A 21,638-nucleotide genomic window follows, 5' to 3' on the forward strand; every position below is an offset into this window, starting at 1 on the left:
TGCACACTATTTATTCCCAGCATGACTCATGAGGGCATGAGCAGGCTGCCTGCCTACTGCGTAGCGAGGAGCATCTTCTTAAGATTGGCCTGTCTACCTACCACGTCACAGCAGCACAGCTAGAGCTCAGGCAAGATCGGCACTGCTGTTGAGAATGATGCTGAACATTCTATAGAAACATTCCAATCTGGTCCTGCGTAGCGAGTAGCATCTTCTTAAGATTGGCCCGTCTACCTACCACGTCACAGCAGCACAGCTACTAGAGCTCAGTCACCATCAGGCTACTGCTGTTGAGAATGATGATGAACATTCTATAGAAACATTCTAATCTGGCCCTGCCGTGGCTCAAACTCACTGTCACGCCGGGGACCCGGGTACGATTCTGGCCAGGGGGCATTTCCCGATCCTTCCCCATCTCTCTCTCCCACTCGCTTTCTGTCACCATCTTAACCTCAACAAATAAGTCTTAACAAATAAAGGTATAAAAAAGAAACATTCCAATCTGTAGAATGTGGAATGTGGCGGCTTGTAAGTTTTCTTTTCTACCAGCCAAAGTGAATTTTCACCAGCATTTGGTTGGGGGGCTGGTGTTTAAAGCTCTGCTGGTGGTAGTAGTAGCAGTAGTAGTATTGAGTAGAGCTGATTGGGAGGGGGGGATTACCATGCAGAGGTCAGACTGCTGTGATGTTGGATTACGCAATACCACAGGGGACGCCAGGGTACACAGCAAGGACTTGTGGGAGAAAAAGGAAGGAGGAAAATAAAGCCTCTCTCTCTCTCTCTCTCTCTCTCTCTCTCTCTCTCTCTCTCTCTCTCTCTCTCTCTCTCTCTCTCTCTCTCTCTCTCTCTCTCTCTCTCTCTCTCTCTCTCTCTCTCTCTCTCTCTCTCTCTCTCTCATCTCTCTCTCTCTCTCTCTCTGTAATATCATCATTTCTCCCTCTCTCTGTCATCTCTCTCTCTCTCTCACTCCGTCATCTGTCTCTCTCCCTTTCCCTCTTTCCTCTTTGATCTTCTCTTCCATGAGGAAGCGGGGGCAAATCTCGGCAGGATGTACACTAAGCAGGGGACAGTATTAAAGAAAAAGATGCAAGCACACGCTTACACACACATACACTTTCCGGAGAAGCAATCACTGGCACACTCACTTGGCACACTCTCACACAAGAGAGAAACACACGCACACACACACTTGTCTCTTGGCCAACCACAATGACCATGATCTGTTCTTTCCTACACTTTGGTACAAATATAAATATGACTCTCACTCACACACACACACACGCACACGCACACTACACACACACTACACACACACTACACACACACACTACACACACACTACACACACACACACACACACACACACACACACACACACACACACACACACACACACACACACACACACACACACACACACACACACACACACACACACACACACACGCACCTTGATGAGCGGACATAACAGCGACTCAGCAAATTACCTGCTCTATCCGAATCTCCTTGACAGTTGTGTGTGTGTGTAGTGTGTGTGTAGTGTGTGTGTGTGTGTGTGTGTGTGTGTGTACTGTAATGTATAGTGTGTGTGTGTGTGTGTGTAACATCCTGGTGAACAACAGGCCAGTGTTTCCATCTCTGTGCCCCTTATTCCAGTTACATCACGCCTCATGAGAGCTGAGAGCCGGGCAGGGCGGCCGCTAGACGCATTAGTATTAGAGGGGCAAGGGGAGACGGGAGCAGGTAGGTGTGTGTGTGTGTGTGTGTGTGTGTGTGTGTGTGTGTGTGTGTGTGTGTGTGTGTGTGTGTGTGTGTGTGTGTGTGTGTGTGTGTGTGTGTGTGTGTGTGTGTGTGTGTGTGTGTGTGTGTGTGTGTGTAACACATGGGTTGAAGCGTCCCTCACAAACACATCGAGCCGTGTTTATACAGCACACACACACCCCACGCGCACACCCCAACAACACTGTTGCTACAGTGCGTCACGCCATGTGCATACACGCCTACCAAGGGAAGCTGACAGGATGAGGGAAAAAGGGGTCAGTTACCCGGGCCCAGAGAGTGAGGGGGGCCCATAATTGGGTCCTTATCATTACGTAGTAATGCTTGGGGGGGCATTCAGATGACTGTCTTAGGGCCCAGCCATATCTGTCGTCAGTGGCCTTGCACATTGATGGGGTCGGTCGGGCAGAGCGGGGCTCGAACCCGCAACCTTTGGATTGCTGAACAGTCTCCTGTAACGTCTGAATTGGGTGGGTGGGGGGCCTTTCAGATGACTTTGTCCTAGGGCCCAGTCATAGCTGTCATCACTGGCCCTGCACCAGCATTACCCTCTCAGCCTAATGGGCTGTAGTGACATTTGGAGGCAAACACCAGCGTTGGGTCGGGGTAGAGGGGTGGTGGGGTGGCTACATTTCCTACCAGGTACAACCCCCCTAATTTGTTAACACAGCCAGACACTGTGGAAACACTCTCAAGCTGTTATTTCCCCCCCTAAATGACGCGGTCAGTGTCAAGGTTGTGAAAAATGTCACTTTGGCCTAATTTGCCGCACCGCAATGGAATGGAGTGCTCACCGGAGCGTAGCGGAGCAGTGCGGTGCAGACCTTAGGTGCTGTTTCCACGTAGCAGGATATTTTTTTAGCAGGGTATTTTTTTCTCCTGTTTAGGTGTAAACGCAACATGTGGATAAAAATAAATCCTCCATTGTAACAAATGCGTTTCAGCCCCCTAAATAGGATATTTTTTTTCTCCTGCTTTTTACACCTGGATTTTAAATATCTGCTACATGGAAAGGGAAGGCCAAAACCAATGCGAAACCAATACAAACAGGAGAAAAAAATATCCGCATATAAAAACATCCAGCTACGTGGAAACAGCACCTGAGAGAGTACAGAAGCTTGGGAGACCGCTGGCTGGGCTAAAGTACTTTTGGGCTAAAGTACAAAAGTTCAGAAATCACACACTGCTTTACTGTTCTTTTTTTCTTATTTATTTCTTGGAAAAAGAACAGCAAGCACAGTGTGCCGTGTTTTTTTGAACTTTCATCTTTGATGGAGTTTTCCTGCCTCACGGTAGGGACACATACACGCGAATTTGCGAACTTTGCCATTCATTCCTATGAGAGAGGCGAAGGCAAGCGATGGCAAGCGACAGCAAGCGAACAGGAGCGAAGCGAAGCGAAATTATTAAAGAAAGTTTAATGTTATGCAAATGAGGAGCGAATTCGCCTGCCACGGCCCAATCAAATCAACAACATAACTGTTCCATTCCATTTGATTCGCCGTGACGACCTGATGACGGTTGGATTTCGCCTCTCTTCGCTTCGCGTGCTTCGCCTCCTATGTGCCCCTACCGTCACACCTGCACCTCTGTTGCTGAGGGCTTCTTGAGCTCAGAAAAAAAAAAATTGGTTGTTAGGATCAATGCTCAAAGGAAGGCATTGATCGTGCCGTTTCTTGTTCATTACATAAAATCTTTTCCTGCCTCAGTCACACCTGCACCTGTGTTACTGAGGGCTTGTGCACAAGGACTCTCTTGAACTCTGATACTTGCGCTAAGTACCTTCCATAACTGCAACTCGTGTGGCCACTTAAGTCCTTTGTGACTGTCTGATTTATATGTGTGTGTGTGTGTGTGTGTGTGTGTGTGTGTGTGTGTGTGTGTGTGTGTGTGTGTGTGTGTGTGTGTGTGTGTGTGTGTGTGTGTGTGTGTGTGTGTGTGTGGGGGCGTGTGTGTGTGTGTCTGTGTGTGTGTGTGTGTGTGTGTGGGGGGGCGTGGGCGTGTGTGTGTGTGTGTGTGTGTGTGTGTGTGTGTGTGTGTGTGTGTGTGTGTGTGTGTGTGTGTGTGTGTGTGTGTGTGTGTGTGTGTGTGTGTGTGTGTGTGCGTGTGTGTGCTTGTTCCCTCGGGACACTGGTTCCCAAACTGGGGGGAGCGCGTGGTGTAGCGAGAAAAGAAGACGGCAATGGCCTAATAATTTAAGAAGATAGATTTTAGATAAGACAGTTGCAGGTTTGAATCCCACTCTGCCATTTCCTACCACACTGCAGTGCCCTTGAGAAAGGCACCTTACCCCATACATACCTCTCCAGGGAATGTCACCAATACCCTGCAAATAACTGAGAGTCGCTTTGGATAAAAGCGTCAGTTAAGTGTAATGTAATCAGGGCTCTAAACTAACCGGCCAAATGCCAACTGGGCAAATGCCAAATGCCAACTACCAACTGCCTAATGCCAACCGGGCAAATGCTGGTGAAAACTCAAGTTTAGTTGGTAGAAAAGAAAACCTACTGGCCACTCTGACTGCAAGAGAGTGCAGATGCGGCTGGTACGATTTAATATCTACTAGCCAAATTGGCTAGTGACAGAAAAAGTTAATTTATAGCCCTGAATGTAACATAAGGTAGTGTAAAGATAAAGTAATGTATTGTGTATGAATGTAATGTAATGTATATGAATGTAATGTTAGTGCAATGCAATGTAGTGTAAAGACAAAGTAATGTATTGTATATGAATGTAGTGTAGTGTAATGTAATGTAGTGTAAAGATAAAGTAATGTATTGTATATGAATGTAGTGTAGTGTAATGTAATGTAGTGTAAAGATAAAGTAATGTATTGTATATGAATGTAATGTTAGTGTAAAACGATAAAGGATCTGAATAGTATACCTGGAGGGAGCCACGCCAACGAGGTTGGGACCCAGCCCTCTGAAGAGAGATCGAGGACCTTCTTTCTGCAATATTAACCTGAGGAGAGAGAGAAAGAGAGAGAGAGAAAGAAAGAAAGAAAGAAAGAAAGAAAGAAAGAAAGAAAGAGAGAGAGAGAGAGAGAGAGAGAGAGAGAGAGAGAGAGAGAGAGAGAGAGAGAGAAAGGGAAGGAGAGAGAGAGGGAGAGTAGAGGAAAGGGAAGGAGAAAGAGAAAGGGAAAGAGAGAGGGGGGGACGAGGAGAGGGAGAGAGAGAGAAAGAGAAAGCGAAGGAGAGAGAGGGGGGAAGGGAAGGAGAGAGAGAGGGAGAGGGAAAGGGAAGGACAGAGGGAACGGCAGGGGAAAATGGAGAAAACAAGGTTACAGATATCCATTACCATGTTCATGTGATTAAGATTGTCTGTTATATTATACAGCAACAAGACAGTCAGCAGTACAGTGTGTTTTTGCAAAAGAGTTCAAGATGTGAACATCCAAGGTATCGACGGTGTAGATGTTTATTTTAAGGGATAGCTTTAAATTAAAACAAATAACAAAAAAAATGCAACGAAAAAGGACTCCAGATCAAATTCCCTTTGCCATTGTATTGCTCACGCACCAGATTTAATATGAGCACTAGCGCACATTAGCTTCATATCCTGCAGATAGTTCCCCCCATGGGCCGGAGTAACATGGCCTGCCCCCCCCCTACTGGAAACCGCCCAATCTGGCAACATGGTCACCAGGGCAGGAGTAACATGGACTGCCCCCCCCCTACTGGAAACCGCCCAATCTGGCAACATGGTCACCAGGGCAGGAGTAACAGAGCCTGGGCCCCCCTACTGGAAACCGCCCAATCTGGCAACACGGTCCACAGGGCAGGAGTAACATGGCCTGCCCCCCCCCTACTGGAAACCGCCCAATCTGGCAACATGGTCACCAGGGCAGGAGTAACATGGACTGCCCCCTCCCTTACTGAAAACTGCCCAATCTGGCAACACAGTAACCAGGGCAGGAGTAACATGGCCTGGGCCCCCCCCCCTACTGGAAACTGCCCAATCTGGCAACACGGTGCCCAGGGCCAGANTAACATGGCCTGGGGCCCCCCCCCTACTGGAAACTGCCCAATCTGGCAACACGGTCCCCCCATGGGCCGGAGTAACATGGCCTGGGGCCCCCCTCCCCCCTACTGGAAACTGCCCAATCTGGCAACATGGTCCCCAGGGCAGGAGTAACATGGCCCCCCCCCTACTGGAAACTGCCCAATCTGGCAACATGGTCCCCATGGGCAGGAGTAACATGGCCTGGGGCCCCCCTCCCCCCTACTGGAAACCGCCCAACCTGGCAACATGGTTTGTGAGGTCAGGGTGCCCTAACCTGACCAGGGAATACAGCATGCCGAGTGCTCCTGAAGCTGATAACACTCCCATGCCATGCCAGCAGGTCATCATGCTAGTCCCAAAATAGATAAATAGATAAATACATAACTAACAAGCACCCGAGTTAACATGTGTCCTGCAACAGACTGTAGTCCTGATCTGGTGTGCGTTTCTCGAAAGCCTAGTTGTTAGCCAGTTAGCAACTTGGGGAATGTTAGCAGACAGGGAATTTCATTGCAAACACAAAAGTAGCTTACGTAGTTAGTATACATTACTGTATACATTGCACGTACAAACACAAATGTATGGATGGATGGATGTGTGCAAGGCAAGCACATACATACACGCCAAGAGATGCATGTATGAACATGCACACATGTGCATATTGACACACACACACAGACACACAGACACACACACAGACACACACAGACACACACACAGACACACACAGACACACACACACACACACACACACACACACACACACACACACACACACACACACACACACACACACACACACACACACACACACACAGAGTTCTGTAATGCCTAAAGCCTAGTACTGTGTTTTCTCTCCAGTTGCAGGCTCACTCTGCCCTGCCTGCCTTCTGAGGAGAACAGGGATACTCCTCCTCACCACGCTGGCCCCGCCCCTCAAGGCTGACCCACTTTCTCATGTCACTGCTTGGAGTGTGTGATAGTGTGTGTGAGTGTGTGTATATGTGTGAGTGAGAGGGGTGGGGGGGTGGGGGTGGTTGGTATGCAATATAATGCAGTCTTTGCTCTTCTCGTCTTTCCCGCAAGCATATGTGTGTGTGTGTGTGTGTGTGTGTGTGTGTGTGTGTGTGTGTGTGTGTGTGTTGTGGGGAGCTGAACACAGTGAATCACTCTACTCGGCTTGCTGGCTGCCACACCCCCTTAACTCAGCAAAAAACTGTGTTGCCAGAATGGGCTACTAAGGATGACTGCCTGCAGGTTAGAATGGGTAAAAAAAAAATTGGGCATTTGGGCGGCTTTTCCATGCAGATTTGTGGCCATAGAAATATAGAATGTTATATAAATACAATGTTGTTGAAATTGGGGGATTTAGTGTTTTCAGGTGAGGTTTGAGCACGTTTTGCGCTGGAAATCATCAGCCTCATCTGGCAACCCCGCAAAAAAACACACTCATGGAGGATCACCGCAGCAGCCACAGCAGCAGCAGCAGCAGCAGAAATGCAAATCAAAACACGGCCACAACATTCTTCAAAACCGGCTTAAGTATTAGGCTTGGTTTTCATCTGAACTGAAAGAATAGCGAGCTTTTATAACATCGTCTTACTGTTTGTTTGGTAACTTTGTGTCAAGTTCATTCCCGTGACCTTGGCTTGTTTTGCTGCCACCTACAGCATGTGGGGATAGACTAGGCGGGTGGGGGAGGGGGAAGGTCTGAACCATGGATGAGGAACTTATGTTTCGAGAGCCGTTTGTGAGCGGTATGCAGTTTCACATGAAATGCGACATGTTTTGTAAAGAAATCTTAGATATTACATGTTTAGTACAAGCAAGTTATATTTTCAGGGGACCTAGTGAAGGTGGGTCTGTTGTGAAGGTGGCCGCCTTCAATACAGGCCTTAAGACTTCAGTGCAGTACCCTGGTTTGTGTTCATAGTCCATAGTACACGGCCCTTGAAGGACTTCAGAAAATTTGGCCCCTCAAATGAAAAAGGTTTCCCACCCTTGGTGTAAGTTACCATTGGGGAGAGGGGGCATTACTCTATTTTCAATATTAATTGGGGGAGGGGGGGGTGTAGCAGGCTTTATGATAAGGTCAAGGGGGCATTGGGAAGCCCATGATGAGGTCCAGGGGGCATTTGTTCAAAATAGGTTCCCCATCCCTGGTCTAGGGAGCGCTGTGGGTCGGTGAAGTGGAGTGGAGTGGCCCTGTTCAGTGACAGCAGCTGCCCTTAAGTGTCACGTCCTCTATGTGAGCCGTGATCATTCCATCCTCATGGCAGCCCCATATTTCACCCCAGGACAGTGCCAGCAGCATCAGGACAGTAGCCAGCAGCAGTAGCATTATTATTATGCCACAGCCTGGCTGAGCCCACTTATGCAATTTACCTTTGTCACTGTCATTGTCACGGTCACTGTCGAGCCCTGACTGACTGGCACACCAGGAATCTACTAATGCTAGGCCATGCCGAACTCACAGACAGAGGAGAGGAGGGAGAGAAAGAGAAAGAGAAATGGACATAGAGAGGAGAGAGAGAAAGAGAGAGGGACAGAGAGAAAGACACGCACAGGAGAGAGAGAGAGAGAGAGAGAGAGAGAGAGAGAGAGAGAGAGAGAGAGAGAGAGAGAGCGAGAGAGAGAGAGAGGGATACAGAGAGGAGAGAGCGAAAGAGGGGGACAGAGAGGAGAGAGAGAAAGAGAGGGATACAGAGAGGAGATAGAAAGAGGGAGGGAGATAGAGAGTAGAGAAAGAGAGAGGGATATAGAGTGGAGAGAGAGAAAGAGAGAGGGATACAGAGAGGACAGAGAAAGTGAGACAGACAGAGGAGTACGAAAGAGAGGACGGGGAGAGGAGAGAGAGAAAGAGAGAGGGACACAGAGAAGAGGGTGAGAATGAGAAAGAGAGAGAAACATAGAAGAGGAGAAAAGCAAAGAAACAGAGAAAGAAGAGAGGCAGAGAAAGAGAACAACAAAGAAAGAGACACAGTGATGGTGAGAGAAGAATAGAGAAGCGGAGAGAGAGAGATAGAGACAGAAAGAGAAAGAGAGAGAGAGAGAGAGAGAGAGAGAGAGAGAGAGAGAGAGAGAGAGAGAGAGAGAGAGAGAGAGAGAGAGAGAGAGACAGATAGAGAGAGAGAAAGAGAGAAAGACGGAGGGAGAGAGAGAGAGAAAGAGAGAAAGACGGAGGGAGAGAGAGAGAGAGAGAGAGAGTCCAGGCCCTGCCCTATGTGTCTCATAAATCCACTACCGTGCTGAGGGGAAATGGGGTTGTGATATTTATTTTCTTGGCTACATAGTCGAAGAAAAAAAAAACTGTTGAGAAAAAAAACTAAAACAAAAAATCTAGCCAAGGGCAGCAGTGGGTGGTGGGAGGCTCTGGCCAATCAGAGTGCAGCACGGCCAGGAAGAGTGACTGCAGTAGCGGACCGGTGTGAGATTTCAAATCTTGGCTTCGCCGACCGACCAAACGACCGCCCGAGTGAGCCCAGCAGCTCAGAACCGGTTCCTGAACCCTGCCTGCCTGCCTCCAGAACCACGAGAGGTATTAACCCACTTCTCTCTCCAACAGGCCAGGCCATGCCAGGACATAGCCCACTCATCTCATCTCATCTCCTGGATAGCAGAGACAGGGCCACATTAAAACGGCCTGGGGGGGCCCTAGGCTAACAGGTTGTTGTGGCCCCCCCTCAGGGCCGAATTACGATGGTCTGGGGCCCCTATGACTACAGGTTGCCTATAGGGGGGCCCCTAGGCTGCAGCCATAACTAACCTGTGCCTTAATCCGGCCCTGACCAAAGCACTGGCCAGCACAAGCCAGGCCCGCGCATCCAGAAAAAGCCATCAGAGCAAAAACACATGCCTGGGGTGTCACCAACACCACACAACACCAGCGCGGCCAAGTGTCAAGTGCAGCCAAGAGGTTTTGGGCAAGGCTGGCAGAATGCTAACTGGGGGGACTGGCATCAGAGATCATGTAGTTGGAGGTAGGTCTGTGCACGGCCAATAAGAAATAATAATAATAATAATAATAAATATTAAGACATTTAAATAATAAATAACAATAATAATGAATAAATATAATTAGCAATAATAATAATAATAATAATAATAATAATAACAATAATAATAATAAATAAATAAATAAATGCCTGATGAAGATCCAGGGTGATCAAAATGTTGCTTTTTAAATAATAACAGTTTAATATTTGGAGCTTATTGGCAGTGTGCAGACCTACCTCCTCTAACTGTTTGACTCTTGTCTGGCAGCTGCAAAAGGTGTTTTTGGATGTGCGCACCCTTATCCAGAACTACCAGAGGTCATGTAGCCAGCAGCACCATAGCCTTAGCCAGGCAGCAGCAGCCGCGTGATCAGCAAGGTGGATGATATATCAAGGCCAGCTCAATGCCAAGAGATAAAGACTATCAGGGCTCCCCGAGTGACCTAGTTCACCAGTAATAACAGGGGAGAACACGGGGGGTGTAATGGTAATGGGGGACCAGACTGCATATGCAAAACGTGGAGCTATTAGTCTGACGACAGACGCTTAATATAAGTTTACTGAAATTGGCAAAATATGTAGGTCAAGGGGTTTTTTTTGTATGAGATCAAAGTAATATCAGATGCAAGCAAAAACTGCTGGCAAGGGAAAGGCCTACATTTCCCAATAAAACCACCAGTTTTCAGTTCAGACACACAGAAACAAATAAACTCTGTGTGTGTGTGTGTGTGTGTGTGTGTGTGTGTGTGTGTGTGTGTGTGTGTGTGTGTGTGTGTGTGTGTGTGCGCGAGTGTGTGTGTGCGTGTGCGTGTGCGTGTCCGCGTGCATGCATGTGTGCGTGTGCGTGTGCCTGTGCCTGTGCGTGCACGCGTGTGTGTGTGTGTGTGTATGCACACGCGTGTGAGTGTGTGTGTTTTGTACCAACTCTTGGTTCATTGAACTCTGAGCTAGAGGGACTTTGGATGAGAACTCCATGGCACTGCACTACAATAAACTTCCACATGGCATACAAGTAAGAGGCTTATCACAATAATATCATAGCATGGCTATCAGCAGGGCTAAATTAGCAATGCACATCGAGTACAGACAGTGAGTAAGTAGTAGCAGTGTGCATGTAGGACAGACAGACAGAGAGAGAGAGAGAGAGAGAGAGAGAGAGAGAGAGAGAGAGAGAGAGAGAGAGAGACAGACAGAGACAGAGAGAGAGAGAGAGAGAGAGAGAGAGTGAGAGAGCATATGCATGATAAGGCCTGTTCACTACCAGAGTCACAAGATAAACGCAGTCAGGCCAGACAATAATTGATGCATACAGGCTTCTAAATACACACAGCAAGCGAGCGTGCGTGTGCGTGTGTGTATGTGTAACTCACTTGAGGCAGTGCAGGGGTCCTGGGGGCGAGGTGTGTGTGTGTGTGTGTGTGTGTGTGTGTGTGTGTGTGTGTGTGTGTAACTCATTTTAGGCAGTGTAGGGGTCCTGGGGGCGAGGTGTGTGTGTGTGTGTGTGTGTGTGTGTGACTCACTTTAGGCAGTGTAGGGGTCCGGGGGGCGACGTGTGTGTGTGTGTGTGTGTGTGTGTGTGTGTGTGTGTGCGTGCGTGTGCGTGTGTGTATGTGTAACTCACTTGAGGCAGTGCAGGGGTCCTGGGGGTGACGTGTGTGTGTGTGTGTGTGTGTGTGTGTGTGTGTGTGTGTGTGTAACTCACTTTAGGCAGTGTAGGGGTCCTGGCGGCGAGGGGGGTGTGTGTGTGTGTGTGTGTGTGTGTGTGTGTGTGTGTGTGTGTGTGTGTGTGTGTGTGTGTAACTCACTTGAGGCAGTGTAGGGGTCCTGGAGGCGAGGTGTGTGTGTGTGTGTGTGTGTGTGTGTGTGTGTGTGTGTGTGTGTAACTCACTTGAGGCAGTGCAGGGGTCCTGGGGGCGAGGTGTGTGTGTGTGTGTGTGTGTGTGTGTGTGTGTGTGTGTGTGTGTGTGTGTGTGTGTGTGTGTGTGTGTGTGTGTGACTCACTTTAGGCAGTGTAGGGGTCCTGGGGGCGAGGTGTGTGTGTGTGTGTGTGTGTGTGTGTGTGTGTGTGTGTGTGTGTGTGTGTGTGTGTGTAACTCACTTTAGGCAGTGTAGGGGTCCGGGGGGCGAGGTGTGTGTGTGTGTGTGTGTAACTCACTTTAGGCAGTGTAGGGGTCCTGGCGGCGAGGTGTGTGCGACGCTGGCCCCGTTGACGGCGCTCAGCTGCACCTCAGACACGTAGAAGGTGATGGAGGAGGACTGCAGACGCGTCTTCACCACCTCCAGCGGACACGTCAGGATGGCACCCACCGTGCCCCCGCATCTAGAATACACATCAGAATAATATAATTAATATTATGTATTATATCAACTATACTACACGTCAGGATGGCACCCACCGTGCCCCCGCATCTAGAATAGACACAGGAGAGGAGAGGAGAAGATATTTATTATTATTATTATTATATTCATTAGGCTACACATTAGGATGGCACCCACCGTGCCCTGGCATCTAGAATAGACATCAGAATAATATAATTAATATTATGTATTATATAAACTATACTACACATCAGGAGAGGAGAGGAGAAGATATTTATTATTATTATTATTATTATTATTATTATTATTATTATCTTAATTATGCTAAAGGTCAGGATAGCACCCACCGTGCCCTGGCATCTACAATACACATCATAATACATATTAATACATTATCATCTATTGTATTCATTATGCTACAGGTCATGTAGTCAGTGGGGGTCAGTGCCCCCGCATCTGGAATAGACATCATAATAATAATATATAATACATTTATTTAGTTCAGGATGGCACCCACCGTGCCCCCGCATCTGAGGAGGAGAAACAGGAGGGGAGAGAAGTTATTTATTATTATTATTATTATTATTATTATTATTATTATTATATTCATTAGGCTACACGTCAGGATGGCACTCGCAGTGCCCCCGCATCTAGAATGCAGTAGAGTAGAGTATTACTATTTAACAGGTCAGGATGGCATCCACCGTGCCCCCATATCTGAGGAGAGAAGTTATTTAAGTTATTATCCAAGTAAAGGAAGGATGAATCACCGCACTGGTATTCTTTGCTGGTAGTTTTATTCGGTGAACAACGCGTTTCGCTGTTGCTTCATCAGGTTCACTCTTATTTATTATTATATTATTATATTAATTATGCTACAGGTCAGGATGGCACTCACAGTGCCCCCACATCCAGAATACAGTAGAGTATTACTATTATTATTACTACATGTTAGGACAGGTCAGTGCCCCCACATCTGAGGAGAGAAGTTATTTATTATTATATTATTATATTATTATATTAATTATTATACAGGTTAGGATAGCACCCACAGTGCTCCCGCCTATGGGATACAGTAGGATAGAGTATTACTATACTACACGTCAGGATCACACCCACAGTGAGATCTGAGAAGGAAAAGGAGATGTTATTTATTTTAATTATTATTATACTGTTAATTATCTTAATTATGCTACAGGTCAGGATAGTGTAGCCAATTTGGCTAGTAGATGCTAAACCTTACCTGCCAAACATAATGGTAAAAAAAAAACTTAATTTCTAACCCCGATTATGATCATAAAAATGCTGAAGATGCCTGTCAAGCGTGGCCCAAAGAGCCGGGCGGCTTTATCTCACACGGCGAGTGGCCTAGATCAGGGTTTCCCAAACTGGGGTGCATGCACCCCTGGGGGTGCGCGGCCTGCCATAAGGGGGTGCGCGAGCTGAATAGAGCAATGGCGGATATGTGAGTTTTTATCTAGCATTAATGAACATTAAGTAGTTTTTAAAAGTATGGTGGAAGGCATTATATGCTGGAAGGCTCCATCTGAAGTGTAGTTTAATTCCAAGACTATTGGAAAAGAGGATTCCCCAAAAACGACTGTGCTTAATATGCAGTGAATGAGCAGTGAATCTATACTTGCGCGGCCATCAGCACACCAAAATATTCGCTCAGGGGGTGCGCGAACCACATTGAAATGTACAAGGGGGTGCGCAGGGGAAAAAGTTTGGGAACCCCTGGCCTAGATGATGCCAGGCACCCCCAGAGGACTTCGCTCCCTCCCATCGCCATCGACTACACCACAGCATCGCAGCCCCAGCTACTGTAGCTAGGCCGCGGATATTTTAAACAATGACCCAGTAAGTTAGCTATTGATTATTACGCCAATATAATATAATATGGGGCATCTTCAAATTGCTGGTAACACAACGCACTGAAGGAATTTCCACACAAAAATATCAAGTTAGTAAAAAAAATTATCTACCATCCGCTTTGAGTGGAGTCTCCGCGCCTGTCATTCTAAAGCGGCCTGTTAAGGTTCTTTCCAAAGTCATTATCATAAGTGTGTGCACTTATAGTATTTCCATCCACACACTCTACACACACACACCCCCCATCTCACGTCTATACATGCCACAGATTAACATGTTTGTAAGGTCACCCCAAAATGTCATGTCATGTTGGAGAAAGTAAAGAGTAAACTTTCAAGGCACTCCTTACAAAAGTTAAAAAGCCTTAAGTTAATCACATTCAGACATAAGTGTCTTCATTTAAGGCCTCCTCATATTGGGAAATGTGTCAATGTGCTGGGGTGGGGTGGGTGAGGAGGTAGGGTGGGGTTGGGGTGGGGGGTGAGTGATTTGATTTTAGCTCCAAAACTTGCAACTCCAAACTCACATGGATTACACCGCAAACACACAAAAAGGTGCTAAACATAATCAAAGGACTGAGAAAAATTACAGAAAAAAATGTCTGCACATTCATATCCTTTTTTGTTCTTTTATGGTTTTCCTCATTTGACCGAAAGCTTGGCCATTAATAGAACAAAAAGGATATATGTGCGCAGACATTTTTCTTTCTTTTTTTTCAGCTCCTAAACTTGTAAAACCGCAGCTGAGCTGGCTGTACCCGGTTCCTCCCCCAGCTCACCACATACAACAAGATCCCTGTTTGCCAAGTCAGAGCCAAGAGAAATCTGGGTTAACGTACATATATATGAACTTTTATTACGAGGAGTCTGCGAGTCTGTAAGCCTGTCCCGCATGCGAATGTAGGGCAGTCTATTTACACAGGTCACAGTCAGAGTGAGTCAGCCATACGTGCTCATGTTCACATGTGTACACATTGTGGAGCAGGCTGCAGGCTGCAGGGGGGGGTGAGGGTGGAGGGGGGGGTACATGTGGTTCTACAGGCAGCAAGTTCAGATGCAGGGGGTGGGGGTGGTGGTGGGGGCAATCTACATGTGGTTCTACAGACAGCAAGTTCAGCTGCATTAGGGGGTGGGGGGGTGGTGGGGGGGGGGGTTACATGTGGTTCTACAGGCAGCAAGTTCAGCTGCATGGGGGGGGGGGGGGGGGGGGGGGGGGGGGGGGGGGGGGCCAGGGTGGTGGTGGGGGCAATCTACATGTGGTTCTACAGACAGCAAGTTCAGCTGCATTAGGGGGTGGGGGTACACCCGTACATGTGGGTCTTACAGGTTTAACACATGTAAGACACCACCACCTCCTCCTCCTCCTCCTCCTCCTCCTCCACGTGGGTATAGAGGAGCAGGCAGCGAGGGGGGTGGGGGGGTGTACATGAGCGTCTTTTTAGGTCTTTTTGCTCTTTTTTAGGCCATCAGTGACGGGACAGTAGATAGAGAGAGGAAACGTGAGAGAGGCTGGGAAGGGTCGGCAGAGCACCAGGGCCAAACCCAGGTCACCGACGTAGCAACCCAGTGCCCTACATGTAGGTGGGTCTACATATGGAGCAGAAAGGTAAAAGTTACCACATGTATGACACCACCACCACCACCCACTTCCATGTGGAAACTACTCACGCATGCTGCATGACTCTACAGGGGGTGAGAGGACCCACATGGCGGCTTATGTCAATGAGCGACAGACACAGAGAGAGGGAGAGAGAGGGAGAGAGTAGAGAGAGAGTAGAGAGAGAGATAGAGAGAGAGAGAGGAGAGAGAGAGCAGTTAATGTTATGGGGCTATAGGTCTTGGCAGAGGAGGACGTGGGGAGAGAGGAAAGTAGGTCAGGGAACAGTGGGAACAGTGAACCTGCTCACCCCACTTGCTGTATAGACAACAGAAATGAATGAACAAGCAAGCGGGCCTTTCCTCACACTTACTTGCAAACGTTCACAGATACCCGCACAAGCACACACACACCCGCACACACACACACACACACACACAGGCTTTCACACCTTGATGTGATTTAGCTGCTCTACCAAGTACTGGGTGGAAGTGGTCTTACAGCGCTGGCCGCATACAGGTTTAGCTGGGCCCAGGACAAAGCTATCTGAAAGGGCCCCCTACTACCCAATGCATACAATATAATGGAGACCTAATTGTGGGCCCCTTATCTCCCCGGGTCCAGGACAACATACCCCTTTGTCCCCCCCTGTTGGCGGGCCTGGGTAATGGTGATTTTGCATTGCTGTCCTGCCTTGAGCAGCTGTTCAGCACACCTGACGGTACAGCCAAGCCAGGTGAGGTCTGCTCTAGCTGGTAGCAATCCTCTTGCCTTAGCGCCATCTAGCACAGCATCTGCACCATAACTTACCTAGCTGCACACTTAACTCTGTACTTACCACACGAACACGCAAGCACACACACACACGCTTGGCCACCATAACACCATATTGGGGTCAAAGACAATTTTTTTTGAGCCTCAGACATCAGGTGGTGCAACTGCATCTAATGCCCATGAATCAATAAGTAATTGGTGGTTGATGTGCTGCTATGAAAATGTGTTAGAAATGTGTTATGAAAATGTGTTCCACTAAAAACAAACAAACAAAAACAGTGGGAGGCTTCGCCACAGCTCTGATCATCACAGAGATCCTAATCTACATTCATGCATGTATACGGTATAGGTAATTAGCATAAATAAATTAATAAATAAATTAATAAAGCACAAACAGGTCAATGATGTTTTAGTAGTAGCACGTCAGTGTGGTGCAACCACAGCTAAAACTACTAATCATTATGAATGGATTACCGGTAAATGGTATTTCCTTGCTTTTAGTGTGATATCCAAGAAGCACATTCATTGCAGTACATTAAGTACCAAATACTAATTAACATATTAGGCATTAGCTGTTGTAGTAGTATCACCTGACGTCTGAGCCCATAAAAAACATCATGACCCAAATGTAAACCATGCAAGTTCATTCAACCAGACTTGCAACATCAGGATCAAAGTTTTCACTAAAAAAACGTTCCTGCTACATGGTACGAGTGTCACGCTCTGTTTTTGCGTTGTTGCCAGTTACCAATGAGAGGTGTTGGCTTTCAGTGCAAAAAGCCCATTTTGTCCCTGTTCCTCTGGGATGAGATCCACACACCTCCACGCAACAAACACACTCAAACTGACAGTACATGCGTGTTCCTCATGAGTCATGCTAGAGCAGGGGGTTCCCAGACTTTACCATGACAGGGCCTTCCATATACCGGTAGTGTCCAGCCAAGGGCCCACTTACAGTACATGGGTCGTGCCACACTATTTTTTCTGAGCACACCTGTCATGCCATAATCCATAGGCAAAAAGGGAAAAAAATCTGGTGCCACACGGATGTCTATTTTCTGTAATTTATTTTTTAGTGCAGTGAGACTAACGTTTCGACATGCTTATGTTTTAGTCCTCCTCTGGTTGCACCGGATTGTTAATTTAGAAGCGTGGAGTGCGTATCTCCTTTGTTTTATAAATGCCGTAATCTCTGTCTGTGTGTCAGTGCCCCATTGGGATGTACAAAATAACAAGAAGAGTAGTAATGTTCAGAGATGCAGTAGATTAGGGCTGCACAATTAATCGAGAAATAATCAAGATCGTGATAAATTAGTGAAATCTAACTGATGATTTTAATCGTGATTTAATCATGGCAATAGTGACCTACTTTTGAAAGTGTCCTTGAAGCCAGAACATACTGACAGGCTGGTGTCACTTAAGTTTCATGCTATTGCCTTTACATAATTATTACAATTCATTTTATTTTGCTCATCCCGTATGTAATTCATTCTTGGTTATATTTCATATTGTTATAATTTTCAAAAAAATCTGCAAAAATCAATAATCGTGATTAATAATCGTGATAATGATTTTGACCAAAATAATCGTGATTATGATTTTTTCCATAATCGTGCAGCCCTACAGTAGATTATCATAATAAAGTTATTAACTAATGGGAATATTGTTTATATCTTTAATTAATTAAATCAACAATTCAATTGTTATGTTGTTTTGCTTTACTTTTTCTTCCAACTTGCCATCCGGCCCCTCAGCCCTTCCCGGCCTCCACTCTGAAAGCCACTGTGCTTGTGGAGTGGACTTAGTTATGTCTTGGTCGTGTCGTGCCAGTGACATTACAATGTAACAATACACACAATCAGGTAAAATGACACAAAGTAAAAAGCAGCACCGCTGGGCAAGTGGCCTAAGCGCCAGTCAACAGTCAACAGAGAGCAGTGAGCAGAGGCACCAGCAGCACCAGTAGAGGGAAGACTAATGAGGGACGGGAGGGGAGGGACAGCTGTGTGTGTGTGTGTGTGTGTGTGTGTGTGTGTGTGTGTGTGTGTGTGTGTGTGTGTGTGTGTGTGTGTGTGTGTGTGTGTGTGTGTGTGTGTGCGCATGTGCGTGTGTGTGTGTGTGCATGAGTGCCGCACGTGTTTACAAGGCTACTGGAGGTGGAATCTCATACGGCAGTTATAACCCACCCGCCCCCTCCCAATACCCCCCCCCCTTCTCCCCTACACACCGATAGCCCCCCCCCCCCCCCCCACCACCCCATAACCCTCCTGTTGCTTCTCCGACCCCCTCCAACCCCCCCCCCGCTCCCTATCTGTCTATTTATATGCTGCCTTTCAAAAGACCGACCCACATACTAGCAGCCGTGAACTTTGGCCCAGATAGAGGGGGCTAGCTGGCGGCTGTTGCCACCACAGCATTGCACTGCATTGCACAGGGCTGAACTGGCCTGGGGGAGAAATGGGGCCCGGGCACCTTTGGTTTAAAGGGACCCCTCTTGGGGGAGAAATAGGGCCCGGGCACTTTTGACTTAAAGGGACCCCTCATGGGGGAGAGATAGGGCCCGGGCACTTTAGGCTTAAAGGACCCCTCATGGGGGAGAAATAGGGCCCGGGAACTTCTGGCTTAAAAGGACCCCTCATGGGGGAGAAATAGGGCCCGGGCACTTTTGGCTTAAGGGACCCCCTCATAATTAGCGATGCAAAACTGACTCACAGGTGGGCCCCGCACCCTCGTGGGCCCCCATTTTCAGAAATGTAAAAGGATTAAACACATTTTTTTTGTTAACATTTCTGAAAATAGGGGCCTACGAGGGATGAGGGGCCCACCGGGAAATGCCCGCTAATCCAGATGGCCAGTCCAGCCCTGTCACTGAACAGAACAGCGCAGCCGCCACTGCTACCACTGGCAAGCCTTCCAGTGAGCATGTGCACAACGCACACCGCCACAACGAGGCAAAACAACTCCTAAGGCCCAGCCTCTGCTCTCCCTGTAGACACACACATACAGAAAGGAAAACGTTGGGAGTTTTCTTACAGTTGCAACCACCTGAGGGGTTTTTAAGTGACTTGCAGGCGACCACTAACTGGCAGTTCTTACTAGTTCTTATAGGCATGGGTGGACACAATTCCACAAAGCTGTTTCTTGGGATTTTAGGATAAACGACATAGGTCGCAATGGACAGACAACCATGACGTGGTTAGAAAAATAGGACGTAACTTAGGCCTACTTACACAACGTGCTAAGCTGAAAAAGAAAGTTTGGGGAGGTGGGAGGGGTGGATGCATGTGGCCAAAAAAATACATACATTCAGCAAGTTCTCCCGTTTCCACAAAATGGCGATACTTGGCCAATCATTAGCAGATTTCTCTTTGCTTGAGGGGAACATACGGGGCTGTTGTTTGGATGGAAAGTGCTTAGTGCTTGTCTGTCAACACACCGGCCACGGGCACTGCACTGCGATCACAAACTCCAGTGACTCGACCGAGCCAGGTCCAACTAGTCCCCTTCGACTTTCACCTGAGCTGAGCAGCCTTGACTAGTCCAGCAGTTCCCAAACTGGGGGTCAGGGCCCATAGGGGGTTGCCGAGGTACTGAAGGGGGGTCGCGGACAAAAGGGACTTGTATTCACTTGTATGTTTAATAGATGCATTAGCTAGCTGTCTGGTGGATTTCTAGCAATATTAGTGGACAAACTATATAACAATTTTCCTCAGCAATTTTTCTGTCCATTAATATTTCTAGAAATAGGCTAAGAAGACAACGGTGGGTGGAGGGTTGCAAAAATATTCCCACGTCCAACAGGAGGTCTCCTCCGCTGAAAAAAGCACTGAACTAGTCCCTTTGACTTTCACCTGAGCTGAGCAGCCTTGACCGGGAGCAGGAGCAGCTAAAAAAAAAGGGTCCGCAAGTTCTGCCTGCCTGCTTGCTTGCTTATCCGCTGGCAAAACAAGCGGTCTATTTAAGGCCGGGCTTTGAATCAAATATTTGCACTGCTCCCCAATCCCTCAGTAGCGAGAGAGAAAACAACACATCTGTCCTGTTCTGTCCTGTGCACATCTCATCATCTGTCCAACCAGAATCATTATCACACGTGTAATCAGACACTTCGGAGCCTGGCCGACTCAGATTGTAATACAACTTATTGTGCCTTTTTAGTGTCAAACTGCAGTCTGAACTGCATTTTCAGCATGAATCTGGCACTACTATTATGGGAGAAATAGACTAAGAATGTCTTATTTACGAGGGAGAACGCTATACATCCATCCTTGATTATGCCAGTCGATTTAAGTCACATACAGGAGGCTTCACTAAGTTTTATTAAAATCCGTGTCGGTCCGGTCTCAAAGTGTGTGAAATGACCCACCTGTAGCTGACAAAAGTGTTCAAGATATATAATTAAAGCAACAAAAATAGACTCTCTTTCACTGCAACGTATGACATCGTACTACACTACAGACATATTCCGGGATCCCTACAGATATGGAAAGGGATGAGAAGACAGTGACCCGAGAGGAGACAACCATGTTAACATTTGAAGTACTATATCTGATAAACATGAAGATGACTTTTCCAAGCCAAGTAACACGAGAGGTCAGGCCAGAATGCTGCACATGCTTGGAGTGTATAGTGGCGTTAGACTGCAAACATCTCAGCCCCTCAATGGTCTAAAAACATCAACATCAGCTGCAAAAACAAGCATTTAGCAGAGTACAAGATTTCACAAAGATAAAAAGATGATGCATCACATCAAAACAGCAAGCATGTAAATGATGCAACCATTCTATGTGCAATAATATGCATTAGGTCTTTGTCTATGTCTTGTATCTATGTAAGCCATCAGACACCTTAATTTCCCTCGGGATTAATCAAAGTACTCTACTACTCTACTCTATATTCAGTGGGTTCCTTGTGAATGAAAAACTACAGCGTAAAGCAATGCAAAGCGCACAGCCCACATAAGAGTGGCTTGCCAGCTAGCATTATCAGCTGAGATTGATCTCTATCTGGGGATAGTAGCTGAAGTTAAGCTACTCTTTATCACATATAAACAAACCCTCATTATTAGGCCACGGTGACCTTTGACAAGAGTAATGCAGTCTGGAATGGGGGAGCTAAGGCAGCTAGCCAGCACAATTTTAGAACCATTTTATTATTGTGCATGGACTTAGAAGGTCCTCAAATAGCCAAGTAACTATGTCCTGCCAAGTTCAGAGAGACTGCGTGGCAGAATGTCCTGGTTCCTGCAGCACAGGTCTGTGGTATAGAAAATAAGAACACACAGACTGTTCTAGAATGCTC

At 47.1% G+C, this 21,638-nt stretch overlaps 1 protein-coding gene across 1 annotated transcript in view; it reads right to left on the reverse strand.

Annotated features, from left to right (window-relative positions):
• Window positions 1–21,638, reverse strand: part of slc25a36a (solute carrier family 25 member 36a) — a 45,494-nt gene that overhangs the window by 21,559 nt on the left and 2,297 nt on the right. The window contains exons 2-3 of the mRNA XM_063219775.1: window positions 11,935–12,099; window positions 4,666–4,743 (exon numbers count right to left, since the gene is read on the reverse strand). Of these exons, the coding sequence (XP_063075845.1) occupies window positions 4,666–4,743; window positions 11,935–12,099 (243 nt within the window). The remainder of the gene's footprint in view (window positions 1–4,665; window positions 4,744–11,934; window positions 12,100–21,638) is intronic.

This window comes from Engraulis encrasicolus, chromosome 16 (assembly GCF_034702125.1).
Source record: "Engraulis encrasicolus isolate BLACKSEA-1 chromosome 16, IST_EnEncr_1.0, whole genome shotgun sequence".
Lineage (NCBI taxonomy): Eukaryota > Metazoa > Chordata > Actinopteri > Clupeiformes > Engraulidae > Engraulis > Engraulis encrasicolus.